The sequence below is a fragment of the Ranitomeya imitator genome, chromosome 2, assembly GCF_032444005.1.
Source record: "Ranitomeya imitator isolate aRanImi1 chromosome 2, aRanImi1.pri, whole genome shotgun sequence".
Lineage (NCBI taxonomy): Eukaryota > Metazoa > Chordata > Amphibia > Anura > Dendrobatidae > Ranitomeya > Ranitomeya imitator.
In genome coordinates, this window is record NC_091283.1 from 413,129,764 (window position 1) to 413,150,951 (window position 21,188).

At 45.0% G+C, this 21,188-nt stretch overlaps 1 protein-coding gene across 1 annotated transcript in view; it reads right to left on the reverse strand.

The window, feature by feature from the left end:
* Positions 1–294: 294 nt before the first annotated feature.
* Positions 295–21,188, reverse strand: part of SDK2 (sidekick cell adhesion molecule 2) — an 839,306-nt gene continuing 818,412 nt past the window's right edge. Inside the window, exons 39-45 of the mRNA XM_069750729.1 lie at positions 19,906–20,067; positions 19,525–19,650; positions 13,154–13,318; positions 12,825–12,965; positions 12,600–12,738; positions 7,928–8,054; positions 295–1,162 (exon numbers count right to left, since the gene is read on the reverse strand). Of these exons, the coding sequence (XP_069606830.1) occupies positions 812–1,162; positions 7,928–8,054; positions 12,600–12,738; positions 12,825–12,965; positions 13,154–13,318; positions 19,525–19,650; positions 19,906–20,067 (1,211 nt within the window). The 3' untranslated portion in view covers positions 295–811. The remainder of the gene's footprint in view (positions 1,163–7,927; positions 8,055–12,599; positions 12,739–12,824; positions 12,966–13,153; positions 13,319–19,524; positions 19,651–19,905; positions 20,068–21,188) is intronic.

The following is a 21,188-nucleotide window of genomic DNA, read 5'->3' on the forward strand; positions in this document are numbered from 1 at the left end:
CACTTTCCATGGGCCCATAGTGACTGCAGAGGCAACCAGTACTGTATTTCTACCCTTCTCTAGTATCAAATCTGCATATGTACAAATAGCTGCAAATCCTGGGAGGAATCCAGCCAGGAGCATAGGATTTATATTAAAAATGGTAGCAATATCCAGGACATCGATCCAGAGGACACATGTCCGATACAATGGGACTACGGTGAGTACGATACCGGTGGCATTTGATGTAATTTCCTGCTCCTTTCATATATGAAGGCCATCACCTACCAATGATTGTACCCTGGTTGGTAGCTACAAGTTGCTATAAATGTTTTATTGTTTCGCCTTCTCCCACATTAATACGTTGAGTATTAGTCCTGGTGCCACCTTGGCTCCAGTTATGGCATATTCATACCAAAGTCTCGTCCTCATGGCATCTGTAATCTTCCATATCATCCGCAATCCAACTGTAAGAACTCAAGGGGGTGAGCATGGTCCTCAAGTGAATCCGCAGTCCGGAGGCGAAACATTTGCTATATATGAGGGTGCTCCGAAGCTCCTGAAAGACGACGAAGGTTTCCTTGGTTCATTGCATCCAGCTTTTTTGTGTTTTTTTTTTTTTTGCACCCAAAACCTTTGGAATATTATACATCACTGAAGCAGCAAAATGAAGATCTCAATTCGCAACTGATTGTCTCCAGAAGTCTCTCCCTCTTCATATCTTATATATGTATATGCATATATACACACATACCTTTTTTTATATATAATATATATTTATCTGCTTCTTGAAATTCAAAGAAAGAATGGTAAAACGATGCAAGGTTTGTCATCAAACGAAGGAGGAAAACCCAGCGATTGGGGCGCGGGATGTTGGGGCGAGACTGCTCGGGGGCCGGTATAGGGGATTTTGCTGGGTTGGAAGGCTCGGCGGCTGCTGAGGGGTTGGAGTCCGGCTGGGTTTGGGTCTATATAGGCTGCCTTGTTGACTGCTGTTGCTGTTGGGTATGATACAGTGTTCAGAGTCCTCGGGCTCGTCTGTATAACTGTAGGCATGTGCCCTGGAGATGCCTTTCTGCTGACGTCGCCAGGAGTTGTAATAAGTGGGGTCACTGATGTAATGGTTGACAAAGGAGTGGGTTTTCTGCTGGTTCTGATCCACTTCATATTCACTGTCGCTCCCCTGCATCAAATACAAAGCAAAAGTAAAAACAGATTAGCATTTCAGATACCAAACTATGCTTTACCATACAATTTATGTGGACTAAAGTATGTGCCCCCTCCACATCACACTGCAGGGGCTTTTCTGACCTTCCATTCTACATCCATAGACATTAGTTTGGGGTCGGCCCCTTGTCTGATAGTTCATTTTTCTAGGAAGACCTGCTACAAGATTTTGGAGGCGTCTGAGGGAATTTTTGATCTTTCATCCAGAAGAGCATTGGTGATGTTAGATGGGTTGAGATCTGAGCTCCGTGCGGCCGGTCATGTTCTTCCCACCAAACTCCCCAACCATGTCTGCATGCACTGGGCACAGTCATGGGGAACAGAAAAGGGCCTTCCCCAAACTGTGTCCACAAAGATGGAAGAATACACAACGTCTTCTGCTGAAGTGTTAAGAGTTCCCTTCTCTGGAAGTAAGGAGCCGAGGCCGAACCCGAAATAACAGTCCATAGCATTATCCCTCCTCCACCAAACGGAAGCCTATGCTTTTTATTGAACCCACATGCCACTCTGACAGAATTTGTGCACTGTCACCTGAGATGCACTCCTCTCGGGAGGGTTGTTTGAGTGGCCAATGGGGTTCTCAAGACCAGGACCTCCACCGATCTGCTTGCAATTAAAAGAATAACTAAACCTTTATCACTTTTTTATGTACAATTTCCCATCACTGGAACTAAAGGGCTGATGCTGACCCCTGATGAACAAGCCTATGGACATTATCCTCCTCCAAATCCTACAACGGACACAATGCACTCAGGAGAGTAATGTCCTCCTGGCATTCACCAAATTCAGATTCATCCATCAGATGCTAGAGATAGATGTGTGATCGGTCACTGCACAGAACACGTTTTCTCCAGAATCTAGTGGTGACTTTACACCACTGCATCCGACGCTCAACATTGTGCTTGGTGATGTAAGGCTGCATGCAGCTGCTCGGCCATGAAGCTACCGGCCGCGGTGCAGTGTTTGGGCTGATGTTAATACTACAGGAGGTCTATGCAGTTATGGGGTCAGCAGAGCATTGGTAACATCCATTATGACCACATACAGCTTTTTCAGACTCCTGAATGTGAAATCTAACTCGTCATCCATTTTTCCCTAGAAGCCGATATCTAAGGTGACTGATCGTGTGCACTCTGGGTTTACTGACATGCTCAGGCTGGACCAGACCGGGAATATCTGGAATGGACACAGGAGCAGGGCTGCTAGCAATAAGAATAATCACGAGAGATCCACAAAGAAGATACGGGCACACCACCCTGGGCACTCGCTCTGCTTCCCGGACGGTGAAATCAAGGATTAACCCTGTGGAAGAGATTCTATAAGCTGCTGCTGCCTATTTGTCTTGGAGAAGGTGCGGACTGTTTACCTTGTCGGCTCGTACAGAATAGTGGCGTTCCCATAGTAATGGCATTTTACGCTGGCAGTTCTGACAGGCGGCCAACTGTGCCCGCACTTATAGATCTAATTCATCATGTGACCAGTGCCCTGTCAGGAATATGACATTTTAACTAGTAGCTAAAAACTGAGATTTTCTGGCAAAGTTCCTCCTCTTGTAATTGATAAAACTAGAGTGTTAATTGCATGTCCAGTAATAGGATTTCCAGCCATGGATCTGCCTACATGACTATGACACAACGCTTTGTGTAGCAGGGGCGACCTATTAAAGGGGTTAATCCCATCTTCATAAATGGACATTGTCGGATAGTGCTTGTAAAAACAAGCATTTTTGCAATTTACTAAGCATTAACATTTTCAGGCGTTCTCGAGAGAAACACTTTTGTTTAGTGCTTGTTGCCTTGGAGACGACCACTGCTGCTAGACAGCAGAACATGCACAGTGCCTACACTGTCTTTTTTTAATTGAGCTTGTAAGCGCTGTTTTCATGCTTGCCAGGATCTCTGGAGCGCGCTGTTACCTCCTAATCCCAGCCAGCTTGAGCACAGTGCTTACAATCTAGAAAGCAGTGGTGGTCGGTCTCCTAGGCAACCAGCTGTAAATGAAAGGAAAGTGGTAATATCTCAAGAACGGCTAAAAATTTAAATGAACAGTAAATTGCAAAAGTGCTTATTTTTTACAAGCCAAATTTGACAAAATCCACCTATGAAGATGAAAATAACACTTCAAGGAATTCTGAGTTCAATAAGGGTGGGAAGTTTATGAACCAACTCCTGACCCATGGTAAAAAACAAACTTTAAATGCATGTTAAAAAAAGGTTGAGCACCCCTGAACATATTCACATCTGTCTAGTTGATTATCATTGTAGATGGAACCATCTTACTGTCCTGCTCCTCTCAGGAGTTATATTTTTAGGCAGCAGAAGGCCTAATAGATCCCCTCAAGAAAAAAAGGGTGGAGAGCACTGCCACTATTGCTAGATCACTGTTGTTTAGTGATCAGAGGTCAGACTATAACATCCTAATCTTCGCCAGCAATGCACGACGAGTGCCAGAGTTCCCTTCTTGCTCATATTCCCTTTGGACCTGGAACTTTGACTTCACCGTCCTGGAGCCCCACAGTGGGGGAAAAATGGTAGATTTCAGGGTAAGATAACTAGCAATAGACTGATGAATTTTCACTCATGAAATAGTCCACAATAACTGATAGTGGAACATGACATGCGAAGATGGTTGGGCACAGGCACCATCGTATGAACCGTTTATGAGTCAAGACAAGTACATGGACCCACGGCGTTGAAGCATGATGTGACCCTTGTGAAGGCACAGGTGATGGGCATGGTTAGAGGGCATTGCTAGTTTAGGCTAAAAGTCTCCCCATACAATATATTAGTGTTTTTGGAACTGGACAAATAAAAAAAATCAACTTATATTCAGCTCCTTGCTGAAGTCACACCCCCTTGGCCATGATTGACAGGCCTCATGCTGCACGTGACTTCCTGTTTACTCTTTTTCCGTCACAGCCGCACTCTGCAGTTGGCTTGCCGAAACGGTAAGCAATGAGCAGTGGTGTGAAGGGAAGAGATATACCGGGAGGACTGTGAAGAAGACAGCAGTGAGGGGCCTGTCAGTCACGTCCAGGGGGTGTGACTGCAGCTAGTGAACCCGGACTAGTCTGGATAGGTAAACGCCTCCCAGACTGGTCCTGGTTTATTAGCGTACAGCGAGATGATGAATATAAGTTGACTTTTCTCAATGCAATAAATGAGGAATATGATGGTTCAGAGTCCGCGCTGCCCAGGGGTCCCCAAGGTTCCAAGATCCGATCACACACGAAGGTGAAGAATGAATGAGGTTTATGTCAACGCGTTTCAAGGTTTTCAAACCTCTTCATCAGGACAAAACCACATTGATTTCAGTTCCAAAATGCAACAAACCTTTTACGGCAATACATGAATAAATGTCTGAAAGGTCATGGGAGCGGCGTAAACGCGTCAGGACACCGTGCCCTTTAAAAGTAACATGTCCTGCTGAAATTGGTATCTGATCTGCGGCTAGGATGACAGAGTTGATCAGGATGATGTTCATTCTTGTGGGAAAAGTTTCAGTAAAACTTGATTTTTGCTTATGCTAATCCCTGGTATTTGTATTCACATGAGTCCAGTGGGTGGTCCTATCAACTGTCAATCACCAGGAGGACCACCCACTGGACTCATGGATACAAACTCCAGGGATTTCACTGAATAAAATACTAAACCGAAAGAATGAACTGGAGTATAAATAGGAGATTGTTCACACTGGCCATTAAACAGACAAAACCTAACACAGAAATAAAAAGAACATAAACCCTGCTGTAAGTAAGTAAAAGGCAATTATGCATGTATAAAACATAGGGTACTTGGTAAACTTATTTTTTATCAAAAAAGCGTAAAAGCCATCCCAATGCGACACAGTATACCCCAATCGGGACAGTCCTAACCTCTAGGTAGGGTGCGGCCTCCCTTTCTTTGACCTGGGCATTATGTTTACATAGCTTCACTTGGCTGGGTGGTCATATTTGGGCCCCAGTCCTGCTCGGCCCTTGTTCACATTGATGTCACTTTGACACATGGCAAGATTTTAATACTAGAGGTTAGGACCGTCCTCGTTGGGTACACCTGGGCGATGGTATTATTTGCTCACTCTGGCGAAACATACAGTATAGAGATCACTATAACAAAAAATGGGGCCCCAGTGCCCGTCTACATGGGTGAGCAAAGGGTCATAAACATCACAGCATTTTGACACAGCCTGTCAGAAGGTCATACGGCGGGTAAGTAAATAATTGTCAGTAATTTCTGCACAGACACTGGATTTACAGGTAAAGAGCAATCATTGTGTTTTACGAGACAACCCCAGGCAAAATCATTCTTGGGCAGCAATGAATGGGTTAAAGTCAACTTTGGTGGATTAGTAGATACGTTGTTTTTTCTATTTTTTTTCTCCCCCAGCGCCTCAGAGAAATATTCCTGTGACGGCTGCTTGCAGACGGCGGATTTTCTCTATTTCCTGGGTCAGTTTTTTTTTTTTGCTTATTGTCTGCGGAGTTTCTAAGGTCTAGACACACCCTGTACAACGTGCGGCCATGCCTGGGAAAGAAACTCCCTGTAACCTCAAAAGATTGCCTTTCATGGTGACAATCGCGGGCATTGTGTCCTCGCTGAAATCAATACGACCTATCTGGAGCAGCGTGTTCTGTATATGCCTATCTGGCTCATGATAGCCCATTATCTAACCTCGAGCCCACAGAAAGCGATAACACAATGTAGAATTGTCGTCATTAATAAAGGCGGTATGATATATGTGACATGGCTGTATGGGTGTAGGACGCGGAAGGATGCACCATGCAAAATAAGGCCAAATCATGGCCATAGAGAGAAATTTGTTGACTGGAATGATGTATATGGCTTAGAGTAACATGAACCCCTGAGGAAACCACCTCCTCTGGCGAAACACATGGAATCCTCATTTCCAAATTTTGCCTTTTCTATGAGTCAATTCTACCGGGAGTCTATACACAAGACACTTTATTGCCATATTTACTGATTTGATATTTTTGTAATACTTTATCATTTATGTATTATCTGTGCATGTGAATTGCAACTCTCTTAATTAATGCATATGATTTTAAATCACTTTAGGGGTAGCAACAATTTATACCCATTTTAGATATTATATCTACATGACTCTATTGGTTATCATGCCCGTCATATTGTTTGTTTCCCAGTGCCAGACTTTGCACCAGAATCTGCTTCGTGGGCCAAAGTACACATTTCTAAATGTGTTTTTTTTCTTGTCCTGTCTAGATTTTTAGGTTTGGTATATAATAAAGATTACATTTTTTTTCAGACTTTAGGTGTAAAGAAGTGGAGGGGCGAATATCACTAATTTTAATGCAATAGGGTAGAATAGGAGGTAATAGATCTATTATTAGTTTTCTCTGCAACGTGTGTACAGTACACAAAAAGCCTTACAGCACACACATTACATACTTGCAGCAATGTTGTGTCACGGGGCTACCGCCACAGAGAGGTTCCAGAGAACCGCAGCGCTCTGGGCCTCGTTCACACACAGTGAACAGAAGCTCTTCACCTGACCTGGCTGCTTTGTGCCAGCAGTGCAGGAGTTAACCTTATTGCTGAGTTGCTGAGAGCTGGGTCTCTCTCAGCTGAAGTGGATTTTGTAATCTGATCCTCTATATAGTCCCAGTCCTGACTTCAGCTAGTGTCAGTGATCAGTTCTACTGCCTGGCTTGGAGGTTGAAGGAGCGTAGTGTTGGAGGTTTATTTACAGAGATTGGTGTCTGCTGTATTGGTTGCATGTTTAACCTGTTTTCCTTCCTAGTTTATTCCTTCTCTTCCCTTCTCTGTGTTTCCTCTGTGGTTGTGTGAGCATTTGGTGAGTTTGAGACTTTTAGTTACCTTGTCTGTATACCCTATTATTTGTTGTATTATTACACTGGTGCAGCCCACCTCCTTTGGGGGGAGAGGGGGCCACTGATAGGGCCTGCACAGGAGACAGGGATACGCTGGCGGCTCGGGCCTCCTAACCATCATAGGTACCCCCGAGATAAGGGAAAGCCAGAGCCCCATTAAAGTGGTAGGGACAGGTGCGGGTCCCAGTACGCCATCCTGCCCCTTTAACGCCGCTTACGGCGTGACATGTTGTGTATATGTGTGCGCTGCAGAACGTACAGTACATGCACACTCAGATCTGCTACATACACACGCACAGCTGAGCTACATCATCAAGATACACAGCTCATCAATATCCTCAAAACACACAACACACACAGCTCAGCTAGATCATCAGAACACGCACAGATCATCTACGACATCCCCAAAATACAAATATGGCTCACATAACACATTCAACTCAGCTATGTTACCATCAAAACACACACTTCAGCTACATGACATTCATCTCAGCTACATCATTTAAACACACATGCACAGCTAAATTACATAAACCACAAGAGCCATTTGGATGGAGATAAATAAGACATCGTGGGGGTTGGATTTCCAATTTTGAGGATTCTGCATATGATGGGAAAATGCTGCTCTCTCCTTCTCAAGTCACGTCTTTATGGCTGTGTTCACATGTCATGGCCTAGGTTAAATGTTTGCTGTAATTTACCAAAAATCGATGCAAAACTGTAATGTGCATCATGCGTGTGTGTTGGTTTTATAAAGGGAATTATCCTTTTAAATCCTCTGTCAGTCACTGCTGTCTGAAATGCCCATGGGGCAGGTGTCTATCACTAGACATGGTTCGTTACTGCTCTCACCTGTGAGTCTGATACCTCCGAGGGCTTTTCCGTCAGGCTGCCGCTCTCTGCAGGAATTAAGTCGTTGTACTTGGCAACGTCTTCATCTGAGTAGTGAAGGCTCCCGGGACTGGGACGTGGTGGAGACCTGGAAGGAACGAGATTAATTAAATAGAAGAAATATGTGCAAAAAAAAACTAATTATATTAGTTGTGTCAGGGATGGGCTTTTTGCAATTTAGAACAATTGGCAGAAGTCCAGGAAAATCATACTCCATAATCATCGCTTTATCATAAGGAACAGAGTTTCCAGAAGTTGGGTTGTGGACACCTTTGAAATAGAAAAAAATGATTTTTACATATGTTAGAGGTTAAATCTAGTTAATTAAATTGCTCGATGTTTGTCTGCAATTTTCATTCATTTTCAGAACTGATATGCAGTTTGCAGTCCGATTGAAATTTCAGACTTTTCTTTTGTGGGAGTGTCCGTCCCAATAATATAGGCTTGATGCGAGTGCTGAGCGTCTTTCCCAATAATAAAGACTGGATGTGAGTTCCGTGTGTCTCCCAGTGATATAGACTGGATGTGAGGTTTGTGTGTTCCTCCCAGTAATATCCACTGAATGTGAGGTCTGTTTGTTTCTCTCAGAAATATAGCTGGATGAGAGATCTATGCATCCCTCACAGTAATACAGGCTGGATGTGAGGTCTATGTGTCTCTCACAGTAATATAGGCTGGATGTGAGGTCTATGTGTCTCTCACAGTAATATAGGCTGGATGTGAGGTCTATGTGTCTCTCACAGTAATATAGGCTGGATGTGAGGTCTATGTGTCTCTCACAGTAATATAGGCTGGATGAGAGATTTATGCATCCCTTACAGTAATATAGGCTGGATGTGAGGTCTATGTGTCCCTCCTATTAACATAGGCTAGATGCAAGCTTTGTGTGTCTCTTCCAGTAATATAGGTTGGTTGTGATGTCCATGTGTCCCTCTTAGTAATATAGACTAGATGCGAGCTCTGTGTCTCTTTTAATTTTATAAGCTGGTTGTGAGGTCCATGTGTTCCTCTCAGTAATATAGGCTGGATGCAAGCTCTGTGTGTCTCCCAGTAATATAGGCTGGATCCAAGCTCTTTGTGTAACTCCCAGTAAAAAAGATTGGGTGTGTATCTAGGGTGCAGCGGTATTCACTATTCACATTATCAGCACATCTTCTACGCTGCACTTATTTCTTCACCTACTTTCCTCTTTATACATAGCGTGTTTTCTCTTTGCCCTCACAGAGATACTTTCCACCCTCTCCACGTTGTGGAGCTCCATGTACAACCACCTGGATGGTGCTATCTCTTACACGGATAGGAGAGAGGGAAAGCAGACAGAGCTGTTGAGCCAGGAACCCCGCTTGGAAGCATTTGTAACATTTTTTGCAGATCACTCACCTAGTTGTAGAACTTACAGACATTCTGCAGCAGCAAAATGGTAGAATTTATTTTAAATTAAGAAAGTTGATAAAATTTGAAATGGACAATGAAAAAACGTGTGAAAATGTGAATAACCTTTAATGGTGACTGATCAGTGTTGATTATCACTGATCACGTCTTTTATGTGGAGTTAAAAATCATGGATATCCTGAAGGACACCCGGCCACGTACAGCGGGTGCGCTGCTGGGAATAATAAAGAGTTTTACAGAAACGACAGTTAATGTGAAACTATTCCCATAATTATGGGGACATTTTAAACAAGCATTGATCCATTTGCTACATTGGCAAATTGTGCTTGTTATGGCAATTTTTCTGCCTACAGGAAGGATCCAACTTTGTCAAACTGATTTATTTCAGAAAATTAAAGGGGCAGCACGGTGGCGCAGTGGATAGCACAGCAGCTGGAGTCCTGGGTTCAAACCCCAACAAGGACAACATCTGCAAGGAGTTTGTATGTTCTCTCCGTGTTTGCGTGGGTTTTCTCTGGGTACTCCAGTTTCCTCCCACATTCCAAAGACATACTGATAGGGAATTTAGATTGTGAGCCCCAACGGGGACAGTGATGATAATGTGTGCAACCTGTAAAGCGCTGCAGAATATGTTAGCGCTATATAAAAATAAAGATTATTTATTATTTATTTAAGTTATTGTTTCCTCTAAAACCCATCCCTTCATCATAAAATGTGCAGATAATGATGATAGAAATATTCTCGGACTATACAGGATTGTGTGTAATTCCCTCTCGGTGATCATTCTGACCCCTCCTGTGTATTTCGAGTCTATGGGTCCTCTGTCCGCCCTCTGTCCCCCTCCCCATGCCAGCCTGTAACACTCTACAATACTTCTCTTCCCGCTACACAAGAGCTGCTTATACGGTTACGTCCCTAACAGAACGGTCTTTGTGATTCCGGCAGCAGGAGGACTCCATGAACATTACCGGGACGAGATGTGAATATCAACAAGCAGAGACAACTTTTAAAACAAGCCGCACCCTGTGCCAACCACTTAGCTGGAAAGTGGAGGTTCTTGGCTCGAAGAATAACACAATAGAGAGGAGAAGAACATGGAAACTTCACCGGGTACAAGAAATTAACTTTTTCTCCCTTGTTTTCAAATATTTCATGAACTTTTCAACATTTTAGAGATCTGAAAATTCACTCCCACCCCCATAAATAATTCTGACGATAGTGTTTTATACGCAAGTGTCTGATCTGAGGGGGGAGGAGATGCATAGCAAAATACACAGGGTCCCCATATACATCCTGGACAGTACAGTGTACGTGTACCCTATGGCTCCCGTCACATTTATAGTCTGTTGAAGATACAGCTCTGGCAAAAATTAAGAGACCACTGCACAGTTTTATAAAAATCAGCTTCTCTACATGTCTGATAGCTATTCCATTCCAGTGTCAGTTGAATTCCAACCAGACTATACCTCATTCTACTTAATGTGCTTTTGATTAGGTGATCACCTGAACCAAATTTTATTTAACGAAGGAAAGTATAAAAAACACTGCTGTGGTGTTCACAATCCTCTTGCTAGTAATATCCCAAAAGTAATATGAATAAAAAAATTACTTTTAACCATGCCAAAGGAGTTGTAAAGAAAAGTCTTGAGTGAGGAACAGAAGAGCTCAGTTCTGGCTTTACTAGCAGAGGGGCACAGTGAGCATCATGTTGCCTAAATCCTTAACATTTCTAAGATGGATGTCCAATTCAGCAAGGTCAAGCAGCAGACATTGAGGACAACAAAGCTACAGACCGGCAGAGGGCGAAAACGACTCTCCACTGACCGGGATGACCGTTACCTTATTCGAATGTCACTCAGAAACCGGGACATCAAGTGACCTACAAAAGGAGTGGCAAATGGCAGCTGGGGTGAAGTGCATGCCAAGAACAGTTCGTAACAGGCACCTAGATGCAGGACTCAAGTCATGTAAAGCTAGAAAAAAGCCTTTCATCAATGAGAAGCAAAGGAGAGCCAGGCTGAAGTTTGCCAAAGACCATAAGGAATGGACCATAGAGGACTGCAGTAAGGTAATCTTCTATGATGAGTCTAATTTTCAGCTTTGCCCAACACCTGGTCGTCTAATGGTTAGACAGAGACCTGGAGAGGCATACAAACCACAGTGTCTTGCACCCTCTGTGAAATTTTGTGGAGGATCGGTGATGATCAGGGGATGCTTCAGCAAGGCTGGAATTGGGCAGGTTGTTCTTTGTGAAGGACGTATGAATCAAGCCGCATACAAGGTTATGCTGGAAAAACAGTTGATTCCTTCTGCTCAGACAATGTTCCCCAACTCTGAGGACTGGTTTTTCCAGCACGACAATGTCCCATGCCACACAGCTAGATCAATCAAGGTGTGGATGAAGGACCACCACATCAAATCCCTGTCATGGCCAGCCGAATCTCCAGACCTGAACCCCATTGAAAACCTCTGGAATGTAATCAAGAGGAAGATGGATAGTCACAAGCCATCAAACAAAGAAGAACTGCTTAAATTTCTGTGCCAGGAGTGGCATAAGGTTACCCAAAAGCAGTGTGAAAGACTGGTGGAAAGCAACTCAAGACGCATGAAAGCTGTGATTAAAAATCATGGTTATTCCACAAAATACTGATTTCTGAACTCTTCCTGAGTTAAAACATTAGTATTGTTGTTTCTAAATGATTTTGAACTTGTTTTTTTTGTATTATTTGAGGTTTGCAAGCACTGCATTTTTTATTATTTTGACCATTTCTCATTTTCAGAAAATAAATATAAAATTTATTGCTTGGGACTTTGGAGACATCTTGTTAGTAGCTTATAGAATAAAAGAACAATTTACATTTTACTCAAAAATATACCTATAATGAGAAAAATCAGACAAACTGAAATTTTTGCAGTGGTCTCATAATTTTTGCCAGAGCTGTATATGTTTGGAGGATCTCCTGATGTATACGCCCATCATGCATTCATATTAGACATTTTTGACATTTGTATGACACGGCGTAATTTACCATGTTATTCTATACCGTGTAGTGGACTATATTTACTGGCAGAGTCCAGATGACAATCGTTCGGCTTCATGGGGCACTACGGGAACATTTCTTGCCACGTGTACCTAGTATAGGCTCCAATCCCTGATGTTAACACCACCTACTTTGCTCTAACCTGCCGTCCCCGGTGTGACATCACAGTATGATAAATGGTTCCTTCATTATAAGCTCACCTCGTATAAATCCCGTTCTTTCTGCAGAACGAATTCTTCACCGAGAGTCGCCGGTTGTTCAGCTCCAGCGCTGGGAATCTGCTCTCATCCAGACTCACCATCTCTCCATGGCCCAGGGTGCTATTCTTGGGATTACAGCCTGCAGAGGAGGAGTTAGATAATGGTGAGGAAGGAGAATGGGGAACAGCCAAAAAAAGACCAGGTGGCCACCAGACGCTTACTCACCTGAATCTGATTTCTTGGCATATTTCTTGCTCTGGCCTCGGATGATCAAAGCAAACACCAGTAGAAGGATGAAAATGAGACCAATGAGGGCGATCACGACCAGGAACCACCATTCCTCATAGAAAGGGTTTGCTTTGGTGGCTATAGGAAAAAAAAGAGCTTCAGGTAATGTTTGGCATCAACTTTTCACTCCTTACAGTCCTCCGTTTTTTGTTTTACAAACCCATCCTGCAGAGGGAGGACCAATAATGGACTGAAACGCGTTACTCTATCCCATTGCATAGATTTTTTTGGTTAACATTATGATTGACACAGTAATTTTATTATACCTGATACAGAGGTGGAGGGTTGGCTTGGGGTCCCATATCCATAATCATTGACGGCAATGACACGAAAGTCATAGCTGACGCCCAGTTTTAGGATGTCTATGCTGAAGGTGTACGAGGTGGCTTCTTTGGGAATGTCCTTGATGAGTATGTCCCATAATCCTTCATCTGAAGTGGAGAAATACATTATATTACACTATAGGATCCAGAATATTAAAGCAGCAGAAGTGATACAAGTGTAAGAGCATAAATCGGTTACACACTAGTGAGAATGGAGGCTAAAAAAATCATGCAATTTTCATCTGAAAAAATATCGTTTTTTTGGTTTGTATTGCCATCCCTATAACGTCTGTTTCTCTATCCCCATGATGGCACCACAGAGAGAGGGGTCCGCCCCCAGGGACAGGAAACCTACAGGTGAAAAAGGGCGTACCTCTCTCCCACATCAGTTGGTTTCCTGTCCCTGCCGGGGAACCTACAGCACGTACCTGAGGATTCGTCGTGGGATTCCAGGGAGCTGGTCCGGTCGGTTCCTGACAGGGGGCGCCCTGTCACGGCTGGATCCAGCAGGTTTTTCTCCCCCCTTTTTCTCCGGCCCTGAAGCACCACCGCTGGGGTCGGCGGGCCCTATGGGTGAGTGTGGTAGGGGGGAGGCAGTGAAGGGGATCGAGCCTGCCTTCCCCGAGAGAAAAAAAAAAAGGGGGAGGAAGGAGGCAGGTGACGGCGGTCACCGATACAGCCTCCGTACCGCTAATCGGTACATGGAGGTAGCGGCGGCTACGCTACCATGAGGGGATGCAGAAGCGCACTAAAGCGCACATGGCACCGCTAGACGTCGGCCGCCTAAACCGGAAGTACGGGGCGGCAGGACAGGAGCGGAACGCTAGAGCGCGTGCGTGGGCGTCCCCGATTATATCTTCCCTATGGGGTGCCGTGCTCTGGACCGGAAGTAGCGCACGCGCATACGCAGATCGCCGCTTCCGACGGCGGCAAATTTAAAAAGGAGCATTTCCAAGGGGGATATGTGGATTAAACTTCCTCTTTGCTAAAACGCAGCGTGGAGGCCACTATGAGTGACAAAGAGCAGCAAGATGCACAGGAGTGTGTACAATTGTCTCCTGAGCAAGTGCAGGTACAGCGGCACCAGCGCTCACAGCATCAGCGCAAGGGAAACGCTTCCTCTCAGCAGCGCAGCAGCAGTGGACGCTCAGGGTCACAACGCAGCCGGGTCTCTGAAAAAACTATGCGACCGGTGACGAATCCAGTGGATATAGTCCCGAGGCCAGAGACGGTATCTCTTATTCACAAGGGGTGAGTGATCTACGTGAAAGTAATAATGTAATACGTGGTTACTCTTTCTCCTAGGGAAGAAAATGTACAGGCAAATCAAAGCACAAAGTGTGTGCGATATGTCTAGAAGAGCTACCTTCCTCCTGGGAGAAAAAGCTATGCGGGTCTTGCATACAGAAAACCATTCAGGAGGAATCTCCGACGTTCGCCTCAGACCTAAAATCATGAATTAAAAGTCAGGTGGAAAGTGCCCTCAAAGGCATTAAAGCTTCGAAGAAAAAACGCAGATCAAGCCACAAGTCTCCCGAATCTAGTATAGATGAGTCAGAGAGTGAAACGTCTGATTCTAGTGACTCTTCAGCGTCCGACACCTCTTCACTATCCTCAGAGGGGGGACGCAGTTGTTTCCCTATCGAAGAGACAGACGCACTGATAAAGGCCATCAGAACAACCATGGCCCTGGTAGATGAACGTCCTAAAAGAACGGCACAGGATATAATGTTCAGTGGATTGGAACAAAAGAAAAGAAGAGTATTCCCGATAAATGAAAAAATTCACTCTTTGATCAAAAAAGAATGGAAAAAAACGGACAAAAAAGTTCTCTTGACTCCTAAGAGAAAATACCCGTTTGATGACCCAGCTTGCTCATCCTGGAGCAAGGCACCAAAATTGGATGTGGCCATAGCAAAGGCCTCTAAAAAATTTGCCCTGCCCTTCGAGGACATGGGTACCCTAAAGGATCCGATGGACAAAAAAGCTGACACTTTCTTAAAAAACTCCTGGGAATCAGCAGGAGGTGGTCTAAAACCAGCCATTGCAGCCACTTGTACGGCCCGCGCCTTAATGGTATGGCTCGAGCACCTGGATTCCCAATTAAAGGAAAAAGTCTTAAGAGAGACAATCCAAAAATCAGTGTCCATGATGAAAGGGGCGGCAGCCTTCTTGGCAGACGCATCGGTGGATTCGGCGAGATTAGCAGTCAGGTCGGCTTCCTTCTCAAACGCCGCAAGATGTGCCCTGTGGCTAAAGTGCTGGCCGGGGGACTTGCAAAGGAAGACCAAATTATGCTCAATAACTTGCGAAGGTGAATTTCTGTTTGGGTTAACATTGGACGACATCCTTGACAAAGCGGGGGATAAGAAGAAATCTTTCCCCGGGTTTCCCAACCAGTCTTATAGGCGTTCCTTTCGGAACAGAAAATTCATGCGGAGAAGACCCCCAAAAGGGAATAAAGACGGATGGGAAGACAGAAGGAACAAAAACAGAGGCTTCTTGTTCAACAAACCCCCCCTCCGGATAATAAAAAATCACAATGAAGGTACTCCCCGGGTCGGAGGGAGACTAGCCGAGTTTCTTCCAGCCTGGGAAAAAATTTCAAACAGTCCTTGTATTTTAGGTATAATACGAGAAGGTCTCAGACTCAAATTTCGTATCCCTCCCGGCAACTCCTTCATGATAACGCCTCAGAAACAGTCACACGAACAGTCAGCTCTCCAGGAGGAAATTCTGAACTTAGTCCAGAAAGGGGTATTACAAGAAGTCCCACACCGGGAAAGAGGCACTCCCCTCTTCCTCCGCAGGAAACCGGACGGATCGTACAGAGCGATCATAAATCTCAAAAGATTAAACAGTTTCCTAGAGATTCAACACTTCAAAATGGAGACAATAAAATCTTGCGTGAAAATACTCTTTCCGTTGTGTTTCATGACTGTTATAGACTTACGAGACGCATATTACCATGTGCCCATCCACAGAGATTATCAAAAATATCTCAGACTGGCAGTGGATATCCAGGGGGAAGTAAAACACTACCAATTCCGAGCCGTCGCTCCTCGGGTATTCACAAAAATAATGTCAGAAGTGATGGCCCACATACGGGAACAGAATGTTCTAATAGTTCCCTATCTGGACGACCTCCTCGTGGTAGGGACCTCATTCCAACATTGCAAACATCAGTTGGATCTGGTCATGGCTTCACTGTCGAGTCTAGGGTGGCTGCTAAACATACCCAAATCCAAAATAGTGCCATCCCAGGTACAGGAGTACTTAGGGATAGTCCTAGACTCGATCACGCAGAAGTGTTACCTTCCTCAGGGGAAGATTCAAAAAATGACACAGGCAGTGTTACAGTTGACGATATCCCCAGTCACTACGCTGAGGAAAGCAATGTCCCTGCTGGGCTCTATGACTGCCTGTATCCCGGCCGTGCAGTGGGCACAATGTCATTCCCGGGACCTACAATGGGAGACTTTAGATTCAGGCATATCTCTGCACGGAAATTTAGACGGGCAATTAAGTATCTCATCAACCACGATACACTCCCTAGTATGGTGGGCAGACCCAGGGAATTTAACCAAGGGGGTCCCTTGGGCACTACCGGCGGAGAAAATCCTAACGACGGATGCAAGCCCCTGGGGGTGGGGAGCACATATAGACGATAAAGTGGCACAGGGGAATTGGAGCAAAAGTCAAGAGCTAGCCTCTTCAAACATGAAAGAACTATTAGCGGTAAAACTGGCCCTAACGCACTTTCTATATCTCCTTCACTCCCATCACGTAAAAATCTTTTCGGACAACCAAGTAGTGGTTGCATATCTAAACCACCAAGGGGGCACCAGGTGTCGAGCATTGATGGAGGTAACCCAATCCATCTTCCACATAGCGGAACACAGTCTAAAATCCTTGACAGCTCTCCACTTAAAGGGCTCAGAAAACCAAACTGCAGACTTCCTGAGCAGAACATGCTTAAAGCAGGGGGAGTGGGAACTAAACCAGTCGGTCTTCAACCAAATCGTGAATCTCTGGGGTCTGCCAGAAATAGACCTATTCGCGAACAGTCAAAACCGCAAAGTAAAAACATTCTGCTCAATCGATCCCCGGGGGAGCCCAGTAGCTCTAGACACCCTAACAATTCCTTGGAACTATCACCTCGCCTACGCGTTCCCTCCAATATCACTCATCCCCTTAGCGTTGAGGAAAATTCGGGAGGAGGAAGCAACAGTGATAGTAATAGCGCCATTCTGGCCCCGCAGAATATGGTTTTCTTGGCTAAGAAAAATGTCCATATCAAGTCCATGGGTTCTACCAGACACTCCGAAACTTCTATCCCAGGGCCCGGTATTTCACCCCAATGTAAAGAATCTACACATGACAGCCTGGCTTTTGAAAGGAGGCTTCTAAGGGATAAAGGGTTCTCTCCCAATCTAGTGTCCACTCTATTACAGAGTAGAAAACTCGTAACCACTAAAATATATGGGAAAGTGTGGAAAAAATTCATGTCGGTGTCGGGCGCAGACCCGTCCAGGGAGATCCCAATAGAGAAAATCCTTAAGTTCCTACAGAAAGGTTTGGAAAGAGGTTTGGCTACAAGCACTCTAAAGGTTCAGGTAGCAGCCTTGGGAGCACTGTATAATTATGATTTGGCCAGAAATCGGTGGGTCATGCGATTTATTAAAGCCTCAAGTAGGTCCAGGCCTATTCCCCTCCACAATTCTCCTCCGTGGGATCTAAACCTTGTATTAAATGCTCTAACCAAACCTCCCTTTGAGTCCCTGGCAGAAGTTCCATTAAAGATCTTGTCTCTAAAAACCACACTCCTAGTGGCCCTAACCTCGGCTCGTCGTGTCAGCGATATACAAGCGTTATCTGCATGCCCACCCTTTACTCAGATACTCGAGGACAGAGTCATTCTTAAAACTGACCCGGCTTACCTCCCTAAAATAGCGTCACAATTTCACAGAACGCAAGAGATTTCTTTGCCCTCCTTTTGTCCCAACCCTAAAAATGAAGGGGAAAAAACACTGCATACCCTAGACGTAAAAAGATGTCTGGTCCAATATCTATCAGCCACTAGGGAGTGCAGGAAGGATAGGGCTCTGTTTGTCTGCTTCCAGGGTCCGCGGAAGGGACAAAAAAAAAAACATCGAAAGCCACGTTAGCGAGATGGATAAGAGACGCCATCGCCCTATCCTACTCATCCTGCGGGACAGCCATCACAGAGAATATAAAGGCTCATTCGACCAGAGCAGTGGCATCATCCTGGGCGGAGAGAGCTGGCGCTTCAATACAACAGATATGTAGAGCGGCCACTTGGTCTTCCCAGTCTACATTTTTCAAACATTACGGTTTAGACTTGACCTCCTCTGATCCTACCTTTGGGTGAAGGGTTCTAGAGGCAGTGGTCCCTCCCTAAGAGTTCTATCTATGCAAATCTCTCCGTAGTGCCATCATGGGGATAGAGAAAACGGTAGTTACTTACCGATAACGGTATTTCTCTGATCCCATGATGGCACCTGTATATGCCCTCCCTTTTCACACACAGGTGTGCACTTTGTAATGTACTAGTAATTAATTTTAGTCACGGTGCCTCTGTTAAGTTAAATAGGTTAAGTTTAATTTGTGCAAATATTGAGTTGCAGCTGAAGTTCTGTATAAGGCTCTGTAATCCAACTGATGTGGGAGAGAGGTACGCCCTTTTTCACCTGTAGGTTTCCTGTCCCTAGGGGCGGACCCCTCTCTCCGTGGTGCCATCATGGGATCAGAGAAATACCGTTATTGGTAAGTAACTACCGTTTTTGTGAATAAGGTTTACAAGACTTAATACAGTTTCCTATGTTAATAACTATAATATGTCCATCAACATTGGATGATATTGGATACACTTTGGGGTTTTTTGCGCACCCATAGACTTGAATTGTCGAGTCTCATCTGAAATACGGAAGACAACAGCACATGCTGATTTTTTTTAATTTTTCAGGCGGACATTCTGTCCATGTGAAAAGTGTTTTTGGAAAACATTGGATTTTGGATTCGGACAACATGTTGTCCATGAAACAAATAGACAGCACTCTCTCCGAAAAATGCGGTTTGTGAACGTCGCCTCATTGTGAGCATTTTCCAATATTTGCAACATATTCATCCTTTTTTATTCAAGTGCCCTAAATATCACCGGTGACACATAAGCCGAGCCTGCAGCTGCCGTGTCATCATAAATCGGCCATAAACCCATAGATAATATGGACAACTTCACCCATATATGTTTAATGCATAGAAAACATTGAAGCATGCACACTGGCAGTACGTACCTGATGGCCGGGCCTCGATAACGTATCTGGTAATTGGACTTTTTCCAGGGTCCCCACTTGACCATTGGATAGCAATTAATGAACTGTATCTGGAGATGGAAGGGACCCCCGGAGGTCCTGGAGCCCCTAAAGTTTGGAAAAGTCATGATTAAATGTAGGAGAGAATCTTCATCGACCTCACATACATGTGATGAGTATAAAACATGGAGGATTTTATATCAATCTGTGCTAATACAATTAAGGGAGAAAATGGCGCATCATGCAGGAACAGTCACAGTGCAAAGTCGGTGGTCGTGGCACTGCTATGGGCATAGCCCTTAATTGGAATATGGCTTGGAAATGGCTAATTGAAGATGTATGTTGGGTGCTCTGGTCTTTTACCATCTCCTGGTCCAGTAGTCACATTGGCTTCAATGTCTGGCCCATAAGTGAAAGTCTTGGCTCGTATTCGGAAACGGTACGTCACTCCCTCAGCAAGGTCCTTCAGCTTCATCCACAAGGGACTGTTCCCCTTCACGTCCACGGTCACAATCTTACTGATTCCTGGGAAAGACATGAAAATTGTATTGTTAAGGTCAGTAAAGCAAGTGTTGGGATATCATCACACGCAGCCTCTATGTACTGTAGGGGGGTGAAGCACAAGAAGAGTCCGGGGGGTTACCCTCTCTGCTCCGTGCCCGGAACCATGGAGTTGTGCAGCAGGTTTCCTGGGGGACAGACTTAGAGACCGGAACAGGAAGGAGGCCGGTCTGAGAGCGGGAAAGGCGCGCGCGTGCAAGTGAGAGAGCAGTGTGTGCAGCGGTCAGTGCAGGATGCAGCTGCGCTCCAGGGAGGAGAGAGAACTCCCGGTCTGAGGACAAATACAGGGGGACTGTACAGAAAGACAGCATCCTGTGAGTACGTGAAAGCAGACTCTGCTGTGACTGGAGAGGTGTGCCCTGAGACCCGTGCAGAGACAGTGACCCGTGCAGAGACAGTGACCCCCGATACCCGCGGGATTAGTGCAGAGCACTTGATTCCTGCTGAGAGACTCAATAATAGACTGAGCATTGTTCTCCCGGGATAGACTGTAGTTTTAAAGCAAGACTCAGAGCAGAGCGGCCCCACGTTTGCCTAGTATCACCTCTGCCTCCCGCAGTAACCCCTGAAACTCCGGTTGTGGGTTCCTAGAGACTACACAGCCCACGGATAACAGAGGGATGACAAGTGCCGCTGTTCTTTGGCGCCTACGTTGGAGAAGACGACCCTGCAAGCAAGTTCTCATCAGACTGATAAGTGTTTTTTTCTCAAGAAATTCCATTTACTACTGTTACACTGTTTCACTGTTTGGGAGCTTCTATTACTTTCCGTATATTTGCACTGTTATATTGTTCGTTTTTATCCCACTATTTTCTCCCTGCGAGGAGAACCTGATTCCTGTTAATAAACCCCTCAACTGTTGGTCTGTCTGTTCCGTGGTGACACACTCAACACCTGCATCCTATTACAGTACCAGGAGGTATAATCCTGGTATGAAGGGGACAGAGGTAGTGCAAGTAGATTCACAGGACCTGGTCCATCAGCCATGCCCGCTATTTGTGACTGTAGGATGGAAACCTCGAGCACTGCCTCTAACCTAACGGTATCTGCGGCTTATCTTCTGGTTAGCCGGCCCAGCATGAAGT